Source organism: Hypanus sabinus, chromosome 18, assembly GCF_030144855.1.
Source record: "Hypanus sabinus isolate sHypSab1 chromosome 18, sHypSab1.hap1, whole genome shotgun sequence".
Taxonomy (NCBI): Eukaryota; Metazoa; Chordata; class Chondrichthyes; order Myliobatiformes; family Dasyatidae; genus Hypanus; species Hypanus sabinus.
Genome location: NC_082723.1, coordinates 73,705,275 through 73,722,741, shown reverse-complemented (window position 1 = coordinate 73,722,741; position 17,467 = coordinate 73,705,275). Strand labels below are relative to the sequence as shown.

Below are 17,467 nucleotides of genomic sequence, written 5' to 3'. Positions count from 1 at the left end.
TGTGTGTTCTCCCAGTGACAGCGAGGGTATCCTCTGGGTGCTCCTGTTTGCTCCCACAGTCCAAAGACATACTGGTTAGTAAGTTAATTGGTCATTGTAAATTGTCCCATGATTAGGCTGGGCTTAAATCGGGAGCTGCTGGGCGGCATGGCTCAAAGGGTCAGAAGGGTTTACTCCAAGCTCTGTCTCAATAAGATAAAACTTTTAAACATGTATAGAAAGTGCCTTGAAACAAGCTGAAAATAAAATTAGCCAACTGTATGTTTAGATCATACAACACAACATTCTAGGCAAACTGTAGTCATAATTGCTGACAAGCGCAGAAAAAAGTACTGTAACGCCTCAAGGTTTAGTCCTACTATTACGGCAGGAATGTGACAATGTAAACAGCAATACACCTCCTCTGCTCTGTTAAAACCTGTATCAACAGCAACCAGACAAAAGTAGAATTAGAAATAAGATCTACTGTGTGTAAAATCATAACCGCCAACTACAGTGTTGCGCAAAAATCTTAGGCACATATATATAGCGCAGGTACCTAAGACTTTTACGGAGAACTGTATTTGTCAATGTGAAGTGGAGAGCAAGTTCATAAATCTGGTAAGAACAGAAGATGTTGGGAATGACGAGAGTGAAGCGCCACAGCAGGGATGTGGGACTGGTGGCAGAGGAGTGCCGGGGGTGGGGAGGGGGTGGTGGGGGTGGTGTGGATGCTGACCCACCCAGCCCTGAGACATCAGGCAAGGTCAATTGATTACAAATAGTTGGTTTATTGATCATTACAATGTCTCGCTGGAGCTTCCAACTCCCTCCCGTCTCCCTTTCCCTTTTCCCAGCCATGCTCCCATTCCCTCTCTCTGCTCCCTTACCACTACTCTCAGTCCCAATGGAGACCCATATCAGAATCAGTTTTATCATCACTCACATTTGTCATGATTTTTTTTTTTTGCAGCAGCAGCTGTACAGTGTACATTAAATTACTACAGTACTGTGTGCAGAAGTTTTAGGTGCCCTAGCTACATATATGTGTGTACCTAAGACTTTTGCACAGTACTGTATTAGCAGTCCTCAACATGATTAATTTCACCTTGTTAGTTACAAACTGTAGACAGCTTCAAGAATTTCAAAGTACTGACATACACAAAAGAAAATCAGTATTTTTATTTTGTTTTTCTGGCTCACTGGGCTTCAGAGAACATTGGCCTTTGATTTCACCCTGATGAAGTCAGGGCCTTTAAACGATGGACAATTACTGCCATCTAGTGCCAAACAACAAAATAGCAACAACTAAAAAAAAGGAAAAAGCCACTTTATCGAAATTTGTAAATAAAATATAGAAAATCCAATTCAGAGGAATAAAGACACGGATACATCAGGTTCACTGCCTTCTGTAGAGATAACAGGTCAATTATTTCAGGCAGAGATCTGAAACAATGGAACATCAACATCTTTCAATCTTCCGCTATTTACAAATTATTCTGCCTATTTCTTACTTCAAAGAAAACCTCATATTTTTCCATATTATATTCTATGTGCTAAGTCCTCAAATTACAAAAGATTAGCAGGCAGATCTAGCAAGCAGATAAAGTGACAAATAGCCTCGTGTGTTTTATTGTAAAAGGGCTGGAGTTTAAATCTACAATACTGTGCAAAAGTCTTAGGCACATACAGTGTCTATACAAGGCATTCTCCCCCATCCCCATCAGCTTTCATGTTTTATTGTTTTACAACATTGAATCACAATGGATTTAATTTGGCCTTTTTGACACTGATCAACAGTCTTCCATGTCGAAGTGAAAACAGATCACTACAGAAAGTTCTAAATTAATGACAAATATAAAACACAAAATAATTGATTGCATAATTACTCAGCCCCTTCGAGTCAGTATTTAGTAGATGCACCTTTGGCAGCAGTTACAGCCGTGAGTCACCCAGTGTGGATAGGTCTCTATCAGCTCTGAACATCTGGACTGCAATTTTTCCCCATTCTTCTTTAAAAAACTGCTCAAGCTCTGTCAGATTCTGTAGGGATCATGAGTGAACAACCCTTTTCAAGTCCAGCCACAAATTCTCAATTGGATTGAGGTCTGAACTCTGATTTGGCCACTCCAGGACATTAAGTTTGTCATTTTTAAGCCATTCTTGTGTGGCTTTGGCTTTATGCTTGGGATCATTGTCCTACTGGAAAATGACGTTCTTCAGGAGCACAATTGAGAGCATCCAGACTGGCTGCATCACTGCCTGGTACAGAAACTGTACTTTCCTCAATTGCAGGACTCTGCAGAGAGTGGTACGGATGGCCCAGCACATCTGTAGATGTGACCTTCTCACTATTCAGGACATTTACAGAGACAGGTGTGTAAAAAGAGCCCAAAGGATCATTGGGGACCTGAGTCACTCCAACCACAAACTGTTCCCGCTGCTTCCATCTGGGAAACGGTACCGCAGCATAAAGGCCAAGACCAACAGGATCCAGGCCAGCTTCTTCCACCAGGTCATCAGACTGATTAATTCATGCTGATACAATTGTATTTCCATGCTATAATAATTATTTATTACAAATCACTATAAATTGCACATTGCACATTTAGACAGAGATGTAACAAAGATTTTTAGTCCTCATGTATGTTAAGGATGTAAGAAATAAAGTCACAAGTCACAGTTTTCTTTCAGCCTGCATCAGGTTTTCCTCCAAGATTTCCCTGTATTTTGCTGCATTCATTTTACCCTCTACCTTCACAAGCCTTCCAGGGCCTGCTGCAGTGAAGCAACCCCATAGCGTGATTCAGCCACCACTATGCTTCACGGTAGGGATGGTGTGTTTCTGATGATATGCAGTGTTTGGCTTACGCCAAACATAGCATTTAGTCTGATGGCCAAAAACCTCAATTTCGGTTTCATCAGAACCTAGAACCTTCTTCCAGCTGACTTCAGAGTCTCCCACATGCCTTCTGGCAAACTTCAGCCAAAATTTCATGTGAGCTTTTTATCAACAGTGGCTTTCTCTTTATCACTCTCCCATAAAGCTGCAACTGATGAAGCACCCAGGCAACTGTTCCTGTATGCACAGTGTCTCCCATCTCAGCCACTGAAGCTTGAACTCCTCCAGCAATGTCATAGGTCTTTTTGTGGCTTCCCTCAACCCTTCTTGCAGGGTCACTCAGTTTTTGAGGATTGCCTACTCTATGCAGATTTACAGCTCTGTCATATTCTTTCCGTTTCTTATGATCAACTTAACTGTACTCCAAGGGATATTCAGTGACCTGGAAATTTTCTTGTGTCCATCTCCTGACTTCTGCTTTTCAACAACCTTTTCACGGAGTTGCTTGGAGTGTTCTTTTGTCTTAATGGTGTAGTTTTTGCCAGGATACTGACTCACCAGCAGTTGGACCTTCCCGATACAGGAATCCATTGAAACACATTTTTGGACACCTGTGACTGCACACAGGTCTCCAAAAACAGATCTCTATTTAACTAATTATGTGACTTCGAAAACCAATTGGCTGTGCCAGTGTTGATTTGGTGTGTCATATTAAAGGGGGATGAATACTTATGCAATAAACTATTTTGACTTTTATGTTTGTAATTAATTTAGATCACTTTGTAGAGATCTGATTTTACTTTGACTCAAAAGCCTTTTGCTGTTAATCAGTGTCAAAAAAGCCAAATTAAATTCACTGTGGTTTAATGTTGTAAAACAATAAAACATGAAAAATTCCAAGGGAGAAGTGAATACCTTTTATAGGCACTGCACATATATCTAGGGTGCCTAAGACTTTTGCTCAGTACTATATTTGTCGACATGAAGTAGAGAGTGAGTTTGTAAATCTGACAGATTTATTGGTCACTACCAAATTTCTCTCTGGTGCTTCCCACTCATTCCCCCATTTCCCAACCATGATTCCCCTCTCCCTGTCCCCTTCCCACTCTCAATCCACAGTAGAGACCCATATAAGAATCAGGTTTATCATCACTCAAAAGTCATGAAATTTGTTTTTTTTTGTGGCAGTACAGTGCAATATATAAAATGATTACACTACTGTGCAAAAGTCTTAGGCACCCCAGCTATATATATGTACCTAATACTGTAGGAAAGCTCTGTGGCAGCTGCACAGGGTGTTGGTGAGACTACACTTGTTTGGTCCCCTTACCCAAACAGCAATATAGCAGCAATGGCGACAGTCCTATAGATATTCACACTAATTCCTAGGATGTGAGAGTGGTTCTATCAAGAGATTTTAAACAGCTCAGATCTGTATTCCCTAACATAAACATGAAGAAGGCACGCCACTTCATTTGGAGTTTGAGGAGATTTGGTGTCTCACTGTACCATGGAGAACATCTTGACTAGTGGCATCACTTCCTGGTTCAGAGGCTGCAATGCACAGAATGTAAAAAAGCTGCAGAGGGTCATAGACACAGCCATCTCCATCATGGGAAGTAGTCTCCCTACTACTGAAGACCTCTTCAAAAAGCGGTGCCTCAGAAGGCAGTATCCATCTTTATGTACCCCCACCATGCCCGCTTCTCACGACTACACCAGGGAGGAAGTACAGGAGCCCAAAAGCACACACTCAACATTTCAGTAACAGCTTCTTCCCCTCTACGATCAGACTTCTGAACAGTCTGTGAACCCATGAACAAGCCCTCAGTATTTGCTGTCTTTTGGCACTAATTATTGTTTTTATATTTCTTAATGAACCCACTAACACAAAATCACTATTTTAAACACCAGAGCCCCTCCAGCATTCTGTGTGAGCATTGCTCTGGATTTCCAGCATCTGCTGATCTCCTATGTTTGTTATTTCTTCAGTCTTTGCAGTCTCCATGCTGTGCATGTGCACGAAACAAGTCAGTGATTTTCTGATAAGACCAAATCCGATTAAAGCTGGTAGTCCAGACATCAATTTTTAAAAAATTCAAAAGCCAATTATAGTAAAAAGAGACTTAGTTGATGACATGACATTGTTTATTAAATTAAATTCAGCACTGTGAGCTCAAATTGCATTGAAAATTCCAGAGCTGAATTCCACACAACATCAAAGAGAAGCTTCCATTATTCGGCAAGTCTCTCGGAGCTCCAGTTTAAAAACATTTTGTTCGACTAATGGTGTGAGTTGCCATTATTTTAACTGCATTTTTTTACCCTATTATGATTGACTCTACAACAATGAAACTGCAGATGCTGGAATGTAAACAGAAACTGTGGGAACTACTCAGCAGGTCAAGCAGCATCTGTGGAAAAAGGAACAGAATTAATGTAACGGGTCAAAGACCTTACATGCTTCAAGCAGTTTCTGTTTTTGTTGTACTTGAATAAATGTTTGGGGATATCTTTTAGTCCCACACTACCAAAGTTCAAAGAAAATTTATTAAGGTGGAGAGAACGAGCAACTTCAATATCCGGTGTCAATATCTCTGAGGATCTATCCTGCCCCCAATAGAGCTACAAAAGAAGGAACAACAGTGGCTATATTTCATTAGAATTTGAGGGGATTTGGTTTGTCACAAAAGGCACTCGCAAATTTCTGCAAATCTACCAAGGAGAACATTCTAATTGGCTGCATCAACAACTGGTGGGGGGGAGGCACACTGCACAGGACCAAAACGAGCTGCAGAGACAACTGGTGGGGGGGAGGCACACTGCACAGGACCAAAACGAGCTGCAGAGACAACTGGTGGGGGGGAGGCACACTGCACAGGACCAAAACGAGCTGCAGAGACAACTGGTGGGGGGGAGGCACACTGCACAGGACCAAAATGAGCTGCAGAGACAACTGGTGGGGGGGAGGCACACTGCACAGGACCAAAACGAGCTGCAGAGACAACTGGTGGGGGGGAGGCACACTGCACAGGACCAAAACGAGCTGCAGAGACAACTGGTGGGGGGGGGGGCACACTGCACAGGACCAAAACGAGCTGCAGAGACAACTGGTGGGGGGGAGGCACACTGCACAGGACCAAAACGAGCTGCAGAGACAACTGGTGGGGGGGAGGTACACTGCACAGGACCAAAACGAGCTGCAGAGACAACTGGTGGGGGGGAGGCACACTGCACAGGACCAAAATGAGCTGCAGAGACAACTGGTGGGGGGGAGGCACACTGCACAGGACCAAAACGAGCTGCAGAGACAACTGGTGGGGGGGAGGCACACTGCACAGGACCAAAACGAGCTGCAGAGACAACTGGTGGGGGGGAGGCACACTGCACAGGACCAAAACGAGCTGCAGAGACAACTGGTGGGGGGGAGGCACACTGCACAGGACCAAAACGAGCTGCAGAGACAACTGGATTTGCTGTGTTGCCTAGAAGACGTTTTGCCACTCATCCCAGAGGCCTCTTCAGTTCTGATCCATGGTGGGTAGTTTTCCAGCTTATAAACTCTGAGTTGTTTAAAGGTATAGCAATCACATGAGGATCATTAAGTGTCATACAAGTAATGAGAGGGTCACTAGTCTTATCTTTGCATGAGGTGTGAACCGTTGTGGAGACGCTGGGGTAAAGATGTTAGGACTGCATTGTAAGTAGCTGATAGGTGGTGTCAGGGGTGGGTTTTTCAGTTTGATGAAGATGGCTCCTTTAACCCCTGTCCTCCCTGTCCAAAATGTGCACATTATTATCATCAAAGGAGTGCCCCTTGTCCTTTAGGTGTAGATATACAGCCGGGTCCTGACCTGAGGTGTTAGCCCTCCTGTGCTGGGCCATCCCTTTGTGAAGTTGTTTTGTCTGGCCGATATACAGATCTGTGCAGTTCTCATTGTGTTGGAAAGCATATATGATATTGTTCTGTTTATGTTTGGGTGTAGGACTGGGAGACCGTTTCGCTGAACACCTACGCTCAGTCTGCCAGAGAAAGCAGGATCTCCCAGTGGCCACACATTTTAATTCCACATCCCATTCCCATTCTGATATGTCTATCCATGGCCTCCTCTACTGTCAAAAAGAATCCAAACTCAGGTTGGAGGAACAACACCTTATATACCGGCTGGGTAGCCTCCAACCTGATGGCATGAACATTGACTTCTCCAACTTCTGTTAATGCCCGCCCTCCCCTTCTTACCCCATTCCTGACATATTTAGTTGTTTGCCTGTTCTCCATCTCCCTCTGGTGCTCCCCCCTCCCTTCTTTCTCCTGAGGCCTCCCATCCCATGATCCTTTCCCTTCTCCAGCTCTGTATCACTTTTGTCAATCACCTTTCCAGCTCTTAGCTTCATCCCACCCCCTCCGGTCTTCTCCTATCATTTCGCATTTCCCCCTCCCCCTCTACTTTCAAATCTCTTACTATCTTTCCTTTCGGTTAGTCCAGACGAAGGATCTCGGCCCGAAACGTCGACAGTGCTTCTCCCTATAGATGCTGCCTAGCCTGCTGTGTTCCACCAGCATTTTGTGTGTGTTGTTTGAATTTCCAGCATCTGCAGATTTCCTCGAGTTTGTTCTGTTTATGTTTGGGTGTAGGATCCTTGGGGTGGATGAGTTTTTATCTGAGTGTATTTGTAGGTTTGAAAGCCACAGGGATTTGATATTTGCTGAAAATCCTTCTGAGTTTATCTGAAACTCCAGCTACATATGCAGTGACTATATTTTTCTTTCTGCATTGTTCCTTACCTCTGTCTGTTGGGCTCCGAATAGTAGCCGAGAATGGGACTGAAATTGCAAAGGGAGCTGGAAAAGGAATGTAATAAGGGTAATGACACAATTGTAATGGGGGACTTTGATATGCAAGGGGATTGGGAAAATCAGTTTTGTGTCAGATTGCAAGAGAGAGAATTTGTTGAATGCCTACAAGAAAGCTTTAGAGCAGCTTGTGCTAAAGGCCACCTTAGATTGTGTGTTGTGTAATAACCCAGATCTTATTAGGGAGCTTAACATAAAGGAAACCTGAGGAGGCAGTGATCATAATATAATTGAATTCCTACTGCAATTTGAGATGGAGAAGCATAAGTCAGTATTACAATGGAATAAAGGGAATTACAGAGGCATGAGAGGGGAACTTGTCTAGGTGGATTGGAGGAGGATATTGGCAGGAGTGAAGGCAGAGCAGAGATGACTGAAGCTTCTGGGAATAGTTCACAAGGCGCAGGATACTGTGTGTCCCACAGAAGAAGTTGTTCTCAAATGGCAGGAGTAGGCCACCATGGCTGACAAGGGAAGTTAAGGACTGCATAAAATCCAAGGAAAGGGCATATATGGTAGCGAAAGTGAATGGGAAGTTGAATGATTGGGAAGCTTTTAAAATCCAACAAAAGGAAAGTAGAAAAGCTTTAAGAAGGGAAAAGATGAAATATGAAAGCAAACTAGCCAATAATATAACGCAGGGTATTAAAAGTTTTTTTTTCAGCTTTATAAAGAATAAAAGGGAGGTGAGGCTGGAAAATGATGCTGGTGAGGTAGTAATGGGGAACAAAAAATGGCAAATGAACTTAATAAGTACTTTACATCTCTCTTCACTGTGGAAGACACTAGCAGTTTGCCACAGATCCGTGAGTGTCAGGGAGCAGGAGTGAGTGCCATTGCTATTACAAGGGAAAAGTGCTCGGCAAACCCAAAGGTCCTAAGGTGGACAAGTTACCTGGTCCAGATGGACTACATCCCAGAGTCCTGAGAGAGGCTGCTGAAGAGATAACAGATGCATTGGTCATGATCTTTCAAGAATCACTTGATTCTGGCATGGTCCCAGAGGACTGAAAGTTTGCAAATGTCACTCTGCTCTTTAAGGAGGAAGGCAAATGATAGGAAATTATAGGCCAGTTAGCCTAACCTCGGTACGTAGTTGGGAAAGTGTTGGAGTCTATTATTAAGGATGAGGTTTCGGAATACTTGGGGACTAATGATATAATAAGTCAAAGTCAGCATGGTTTCTGTGAAGGGAAATCTTGCCTGACAAATCTGTTGGAGTTCTTTGAGGAAGTAACAAGCAGGGTGGACAAAGGAGAGGCAGTGGATGTAATTTATTTGGATTTTCAGAAGGCATTTGATAAGGTGCCGCACATGAGGCTGCTTACAAAGATTAAAATCCTATGGCATTACAGGAAAGATACTGCTATGGATAGAACAATGGCTGACAGGCAGGAGGCAGCGAGTGGAAACAAAGGCGGCTTTTTCCGATTGGCTGCCAGAGACTAGTGGTGTTCCTCAGGGGTCAGTATTGGGACTGATGCTTTTCACATTGTTTGTCAATGGTTTGGATAATGGAATTAATGACTTTGTAGGAAAGTCTGCTAATGATACGAAAATAGGTGGAGGGGTAGGTAGTGCTGAGGAAGAAATGTGATTCAGCAGGGACTTAGACAAATTGGAAGAATGGGGAAAAAAATGACAGATGGAATAGTGTTGGGAAATGTATGATAATGCATTTTGGTAAAAGGAAAATATTATCTAAATGGGGAGAAGGTTCAAACATAAGAGGTGCAGACAAACTTAGGAGTCCTCGTGCAAGACTCCCAGAAGGTTATTTTACCGTTTGAGTCTGTGGTAAAGAAGTCAAATGCGATGTTAGCATTTATTTCAAGTGGAATAGAATACTAAAAGAAGGAGATAAGGCTGAGGCTTTATAAGACACCAGTCAGGCTGCACTTGGAGTATTATCAACAGTTTTAGGCCCCTTTTCTCAGAAAGGATGTACTTTGGAGAGAGTCCAAAGGAGGTTCACGAGGATGATTCCAGGAATGAAGGGTGAACCTATGAGGAACATTTGGCAGCTCTGGGCCTGTACTCAGTGGAATGTAGAATGTGGGAGATCTCTTTGAAACCTACCGAATGTTGAAAGGGCTGGATAGGGTGGTTGTGGAGAGGATGTTTCCTGTGGTGGGGGTATCCAGAACTAGAGGGCACAGCCACAAAATTAAGGGGCAACCTTTTAAAACAGAGGTAAGGAGGAATTTTTTGAGCCAGAGAGTAGAATCTATGGAATGCAGTCACAGACTGCGGCAGAAGCCAAGTCTGTGGGTATATTTAAGGCAGAAGTTGATAGTTTCCTCATCGGTTGGGACAACAAAGGATATGGCAAGAAGGCAGGTGTGTGTGTTTGAGTGGGATCTGGGATCAGCCATGATGGAATGGCTGAGCTGAATTGATGGGCAGAATGGCTTAATTCTGCTCCTATGTCTTATGGTCGTAATGTCTTGTTTAATTAGTTTAATTATCCTTCTGTTGTCTCCTGCTGTAGGTTAAGTCTCCAGAGAACTACAGTGAAACCTTGATTTTATGTGAATTCGGATATAATGTGATAAGTCATTGTACTCCATGTCCATGTCAATCTATACTCCTCCTTCTCCAGCCTTGTCTCCCTTTTGCCAATCAACTTTCCAGCTGTTGGCTTCATCCCTCCCCCTCCTGTCTTCTATCATTTTGGGTCTCTCCCTCCCCCTCCCACTTCCAAATGTCTTACTAACTCTTTTGTCCATTAGTCCTGACAAAGGGTCTTGACCAGATGCTGCCTGGCCTGCTGTGTTCCACCAGCATTTTGTGTGAGTCATTGGACCTTTTTTTTGCTCAAAATGGAACAACTGTTAGAAAAAGAAAATCTTTCTCTGTGAAAGGTAAGCTTCACACACTTGACACGATCAAGACTAAAAGTCAAACTCAAGTTGCACGAGATATAGAAAGACACTTTGAAACCATATGCAAGCCTTGAATGAGTGTGCCGTAGGAAATCTGATGATCCTTAAAGTAATTGCAGCCTATAACCATCCTAAGGCAAAAAGCTAAATATAACTAAAAGCACTGGAAGTTCCTTTTGACATATCACTTAAAGGATTAGAACAACAAACTATGTCATCCATCAAGCCTCACAAGATATTCATTAACTGGTAAATTATTAGCATTACGTGCTTTTTTCCAAAAAAAATCGGGAGGAAAAATTGAAGAGTATTTTTTTCTTACATGTTTATTACTACTTACAGGAGATCATTCTCAAAGTTCACATTTTTTATTTTACTCCTCCCCTTCTCCCAAGAAGAAACATTTCAAATCATAAGCAGAAACACAAGAGGCTCTGCAGATGCTGGGAATCCAGAGCAATACACACAGCGCTGCAGGAACTCAGTAGGTCAGAGAACATACATGGAAATGAATAAACAGTCGATATTATGGGCCAAGACCCTTCATCAGGACTGGAAAGGAAGGGGGAAAGATGCCAGAGTAAGAAAGTGAGGGGAGGGGAAGAAGGACAAGCCAGAAGCTGATTGGTAAAACCAGGTAGGTATGGGAAGAGGGGTATGAAGTAAGACGCTGGGACGTGATAGGTGGAAAAGACAAAGGGCTGAAGATGAAGGAATCTGATAGAAGAGGAGAGTGGACTATGAGAGAACAGAAGGAGGAGGAGCACAAGCGGGAGGTTTTAGGCAGGTGAGAAGAAGAGGTAAGAAAACGCCAGAGTGGGGAATAGAATAAGTGGGAAGGGGGAAAAGATCAAATCAAATTAAATTTCAACCTTTTTACTGGGAGACATGGCAGCAGTTACTAAGTGTGTAATATTGGGCCAACAAGCCAACAGATCTTGTGTTACAAACATTACACTACAGCCTTGCACAGAAACCTACACTGTGGATTATCTACAGAACAACAGAATTTCAACCTTCTAAAAAGACTGATATTTCCTTATCTTAAAAAGGGTTAAGGACAAGCCACATGTGAAAGACTAGAATAGCCCCGATCCAGATTAATCCCAGAACCCTGACCTTTTTAATTATAACCTGTTTAACCGGGTAACTCAGAATTTCAAGTTACACAGGCACCAATTAAAGTGAGAGAGAAAGAAGTCAAGATTTCCTAAAAAGTCCTGTAAAATTTGGAATGTAATTTTTTTTCATTCCATTGTATGTGGCAACTTCCTGCCACCATTTTGCTATCCGTTTATCCACAGAGTACTATTTTGGTATTACTAGCCCACTTCCACTTCCTTCAGGGAGGTGGCAATGCAGCATCCAGGCCAGAGCCACCACATTCAAAGAAAGTTACTTTTGTCACACAGTAAAGCTGATCAATGCCTCCACACCCCCAACCACCACCACTTTATCATTCCCTATCAGAGTCACCTAATGTACAGACACTCCTGTGCTTAGTGTCACTATATAGACATACAATCAATCTATGTACAGTACTGTGAAAAAGTGTAAAGTATATATATATAGCTAAGACTTTTGCACAGTACTGTAGTAATTTTATGTATTGTACTGTACTGCTGCCACAAAAAGAACAATTTTCAAGATATATGTGAGTGATGATAAACCTGATTCTGAGATGGGTCTCTATTGTAGACTGAGAGTGGGAAGGGGGCAGGGAGAGGGGAATCATGATTGGGAAAAGGGGAATCATGTTTGGGAAAAGGGGAAGGGAGAGGGGAGGAAGTAGGAAGCACCAGAGAGACATTCTGTAATGATCAATAAGCCAATTGTTTGGAATCAAATGTCTTTGCCTGGTGTCTCAGGGTTGGGTGAGTCTGCATCCATGCAACCCCCACCCCACCACTCCTGGCATTCCTTCTCTGCCACCTGTCCCACACCCCTCCCATGGCACCCCAGACTCACCATTCCCAACATATGCTAGGCATATATGTGCCTAAGACCTTTGAAAATCCTACATACATATAAGCTTTATTATGTATTTATATTTATTGTGATTTTTCATTTTGTTATTGTGTTTTTTTTTGTGCTAAATCAGATCCAGAAAAACAATTATTTTGTTATCCTTTACACTTGTGCGCTGGAAATGACATTAAACAATCCTGAATTAGCCCGTTAATCGCACACTATTAACTAATCATCAGCACAATTAGTCACTTTACTCTAAATATCTATCGCACATAAACAAGTTTGTCCAAACTTCAGCTCTCTTCAGTAAATTGAATTTAAAGCTGCCAAAACCGGATCTTGAAATAGACTCTGTGCTCTATTATTCCAGTGCCTTAAGCAATGACAGACTCAACATTTTGTCAGCATTAGGCACACTGTGATCAGCTCATTAGATAAATGGCCAACCTGAATATTCTTTCGAAGGTGCAGGGTGAGCAAGAATATCTTGGAACTCTTGGGCGGCACAGTTGCATCAGGGTAGAGTGGTAGCATGGCGGTTAGCACTATAAACGTTCATAGCACTATGTTTAGCACCACTTATTAGGGTACAATTCCCTGCTGCTGTCTGTAAGGAATTTAGTACTTTCTCTCTGTGACCACGTGAGTTTCCTCCCACATTCCACAAGGATACGGGTTCAGGTTAGTGAGTTGTAGGCTTGCAATGTTGGCGCCAGAGGTGTGGCAACACTTGGAGCCTGCCGCCAGCACACCCTCAGGCCATTGACACAAATGATGCATTTCACTATGTTTCGATAAATAAAACTAATCGTTTTTAATTTTAATCTTTAATTCACAATTGGAAATTGAGCTGATTAACTAGGCAATTCAGTTAATGACCATTTCTGACAACATAGATCCATAATTCCCTGAAAGTAGTGTCACAGGTAGACAGGGTCATAAAGAGAGCTTTTGGCACATTGGGCTTCATAAATCAGGAGTTGGGGTGTTATGTAGACGTTGTGTAAATGCTGATGAGGCCTCTTTTGGAGTATTGTGTGCAGTTCTGATCATTTACCTACAGGAAAGATATCAATAAGATTGAAAGAGTACAAAGAAAAATTACAAGAATGTTGCCAGGTCTTAAGGACATGAGTTAAAGGTTAAAGGTTGACTAGGTTAGAACGTTATTCCTTAGAGAGTACAGAAAGAGGGGAGATATGGTAGGGGTTTACAAAATTACAAGGGGTACAAATAAGTTACCTCCAAAGGGAGCGCAGCCTTGTTGTGGTTTAGAAGCTTGTGTGCCTCAATGACCCAGAGTTGGATGGAGTCAGGGCTTTATGCTTTGGCTCTTAAAAGGGTCACCCATGACAAACAGGTCAAAGGGTATGAGCCAGACTAAGAGTGGTCCACCAGTCCTTCAGGTACGGGAGTTCAGCTCAGGGCTAACTACCCTGACTGGTCAAACAAAATTGTTAAGGAAGCAGCAATGAAGAATCTTTCTACAACTGAGAGCAACGGCATTCCTGAGTCTCCACCCCAGCTCCCTTCCCCCAGGACTTGCTTACTGACAGCAGGGAAGACTGAGAGGAAGCTACTGGCATGATGAAGGAAGCCCTGAACACTGTCAGAGCAGGAGGAGCTTCATTGCTGCTCTAAACTCCAGCGGTGTAACGGGCATCCAAATCCAGAGAAATACGGTAAATGCAAGCAGGCTTTTTCCACTGAGATTGGATGAGATTAGGATGAGAAGTCATAGGTTAAGGGTGAAGAGTGAAATGTTTAAAGGGACCTTCCTTCATTCATAGGGTGGTGCAGGTGTGGAATGAGCTGCCAGTGGAGGTGATGGAAGCAGGGTTGATTGCAACATTTAAGTGAAATTTAGATAGATACATGTAAGGGAGGGGCATGGAGGGCTAAGGTCCAGGTGCAAGTTGATGGGACAGGCAGTTTAAATGGTTTGGCATCGACCAGATGGGCTGAAAGGCCTGTTCTGTGCTATAGAGAGCTCTCTGACTCTCTAATAACTCTCTGTAATAACTCCACATAACCGTACTCTCACTTCCAATGTACTAACAAGTGAAATATATTCACATTCACAGATGTCCAACTGAATGGAACCTTTACTCACGTTTTCCCAGGTGAATCTTGCAGCCAGAAGATGTCATCGCTGGAAATGCCAAACTCACTCCCTGGAATCTTTCAAACAATAAATGATCACTCAGCAGTCAAAACACAACTTTGTTGTCTGTTGCAACAGTATACACAGCATGCCGGATGGAGAGATCTGGACCCAAAAATATTTACTGCAGAATTGCCATTCTATATGATTACACAGACTGAATTTGGAAACGGCAAATAGGATTATACTCTGCATACTGGGAGCCAGATGGCAAATCAAATCATTAGCAGAGCCACATAGTTCTCCCTCTGTTATTCCTTTTGTTGGTGCTTTGTGGGCAACATTAGTGCCAGAATGTGTGCTGACATCTGCAAGCTGCCCCCGGAGCATCCTTACCGGCACATCAATCGTGAGATGGAGCACTCCAAGAGAGGAGGATTTGCACAGGTCCAGGAGCAAGGTTTAAAAGGGGAAAGCTTCGTGGGAACTCGGCTATAACCGGAGAGCTGGGAAGGTTCAGGCACAAAAGGGAGATGCTGCCTAGTGGAGCGGTCACAGACAGAGTGGTAGAGCTTTGGCTCATTCGACTTCAGCGAGCTAAGTGGGTAAGTGGACTATTTTTTTCTCCTTGTATTTTTTTTGGAGGAATAGAGAGCATGTCTGTATTTACTTTAGTATTTTGCTCTGGGTGACAGATGTGGGAATCCTGGGAATCTTCAGGTCTCCCAGATGGCCACACCTGCGCCAGGTACATTGAGATGCAGCTTTTGAGATCTGGAGCTGCGGCTTGATGGCCTATAGCTTATAAGAGAACGTGAGCAGGAGATAGATAAGAGCTACAAGGAGTTAGTCACCCCAAGGCTGCAGGAGTTAGACAAGTGGGTGACTGTAAGGGAAGGGATGGGAAGAGCTCAGATAGTAGAGCGCACCCCTGTGGCCGTCCCCCTCAGTAACTGTCATCTCTTTATTTCTTTTGATTGATTCTAAATGAAAAAAATCAGCACAGACAGCTGATACAGGTAGTGAACTGCCTTCATACAATGCTTTCAATTACTGCATCCTCCAAATCTTCATTTTCATTGTAATATTCAAGATGATTCTGGATACCTTCCAATTCTTTGTAGTCCATAACTGAAGCAAGAAATTGGTTCATTTTCACTCCTATCCATTTCTGGCATCTTGAAGCCTGAATGCTTAAAACCGCATTAAGGAAAATAGTTTTGAATTGTCCAATTGCTTGTTTCTTGCCAACTATCAGTAACAAAAACTCACTGTGTTTTGAACATAAACTCACACAACTGACACAATTTAAAAACTGTTTGCTCTATGCATGGTGCAGTGTCAAGTACACGCAATTGACACTAGTTAGAAACTGTTCAGCAACAGTCTTCTGCCCCAATTAAGTGGCATAGTGTCCCAAACAAATGAAGGAAATCGCAGCTATTTTCTCAATTGGTATTGTTCTTTAAGAGTTGTCTCAAATAAGTGACTGCCCCAATGAAACGATGGCCCAATTAACCGGAATCCACCATATATCCTAACATATACATACTTCGATAATAAATTTACAGTGACTACACAAAGATCTATCTAACCCTTCCCTACCCCCATAGCTGTTTTTTTTCATCCATGTGCCTATCTACAAGAATTTTAAGTGTCCTTCATTTATCTGCCTGTACCATCACTCCTGGCAATGTGGTCTATCCACCCACCACTTTCTGTAAAAAAAATTACATCTGTCACACCCCCTATGCTTTCCTCTAATCACTTTAAAATTATGCCTCATCACGTTAGCCATTTCTGCGCTGGCTGTCCATTCTATCTATGCCTCTTATCATCTCTATCAAATCACCTTTCAATGCAATTGCAACGATAACTACCCAAGTATTCCACTAAAGGAAGGGGGAAGAAGTCAGAATAAAAAGGGATTGGGGAGTGGAAGGAATTCAACTAGAACACGAAACCAGGTAGGGAGGAAAGGTATAGGGCTAGAGAGGAAGGAATCTAATGGGAGGGATAGAAGAGTGGACATTAGGAGAAAGGGAAGGAGAAGGGCATCCAGAGGAGGTGATAAGCAGGTGAGATTAATTTTCATAGATGCTGCCTGACTTGCTGATTTCCTCCAGCATTTTGTGTGTGTTGCTCATCCAACTTTGGTTAACATGAGAGTCGTGTTCTTGAAGATGAATTTGAATGTGCATCAGAGTGTTGTAAACTCAGTCAGGTCCATCGCTTGCCTCCGTAGTAAACAGGACATCTTCAGGGAGCAATGCTTCAAAAAGGAAGCGCCCATCACCCAGGTCATGCCTTGTTCTCACTGCTACGATCAGGGAGGAGGTACAGGAGCCAGAAGGCACTCAACGAGTCAGGATTCGCTTCTTCCACTCTGCCATTCGAGTTCAGAACAGACATTGAATCCATGAACGCTACTTCACTACTTCTTTAATTTTTATTTTTGTGCTACTTATTTAACTAATTCACCTTTTTTATATTATTATGCAACGCATTCTACTGCTGCTGCAAAGACAACAAATTTCATGGCATGTGCTAGTGATATTAAACCTGATTCTGATTCCATTTCCTGGCTACCATATTTCTATTGCAATTAATTTTCAAAAAAGGCCAATGCCCTGATTTGATTTTTTATCATCCCCTTTTATTTATTCTGCATTCACAATGATCTTGGAAGCTGATTCCTCTCAGAATGTGTGGGCTTGTATTGGTGCTGCATCCTCACAGACAAGACCTGGTCCATGTATGTAAACTTGCTGTCAGTTGCTAGATCTCCAGTAAGGTGGAGAAAGCACTAGATAAATTTTCTCTTCTCATTA

The 17,467-nt window shown here is 42.7% G+C and overlaps 1 protein-coding gene across 3 annotated transcripts in view; it reads right to left on the bottom strand.

Annotated features, from left to right (window-relative positions):
• txnrd2.2 (thioredoxin reductase 2, tandem duplicate 2) overlaps nucleotides 1-17,467 on the bottom strand; it is a 201,901-nt gene that overhangs the window by 86,124 nt on the left and 98,310 nt on the right. For all 3 annotated transcript variants that reach the window (XM_059994667.1, XM_059994669.1, XM_059994668.1), the window contains one exon: nucleotides 14,646-14,713. In XM_059994667.1, coding sequence (XP_059850650.1) covers nucleotides 14,646-14,713 — 68 coding nt within the window. The remainder of the gene's footprint in view (nucleotides 1-14,645; nucleotides 14,714-17,467) is intronic.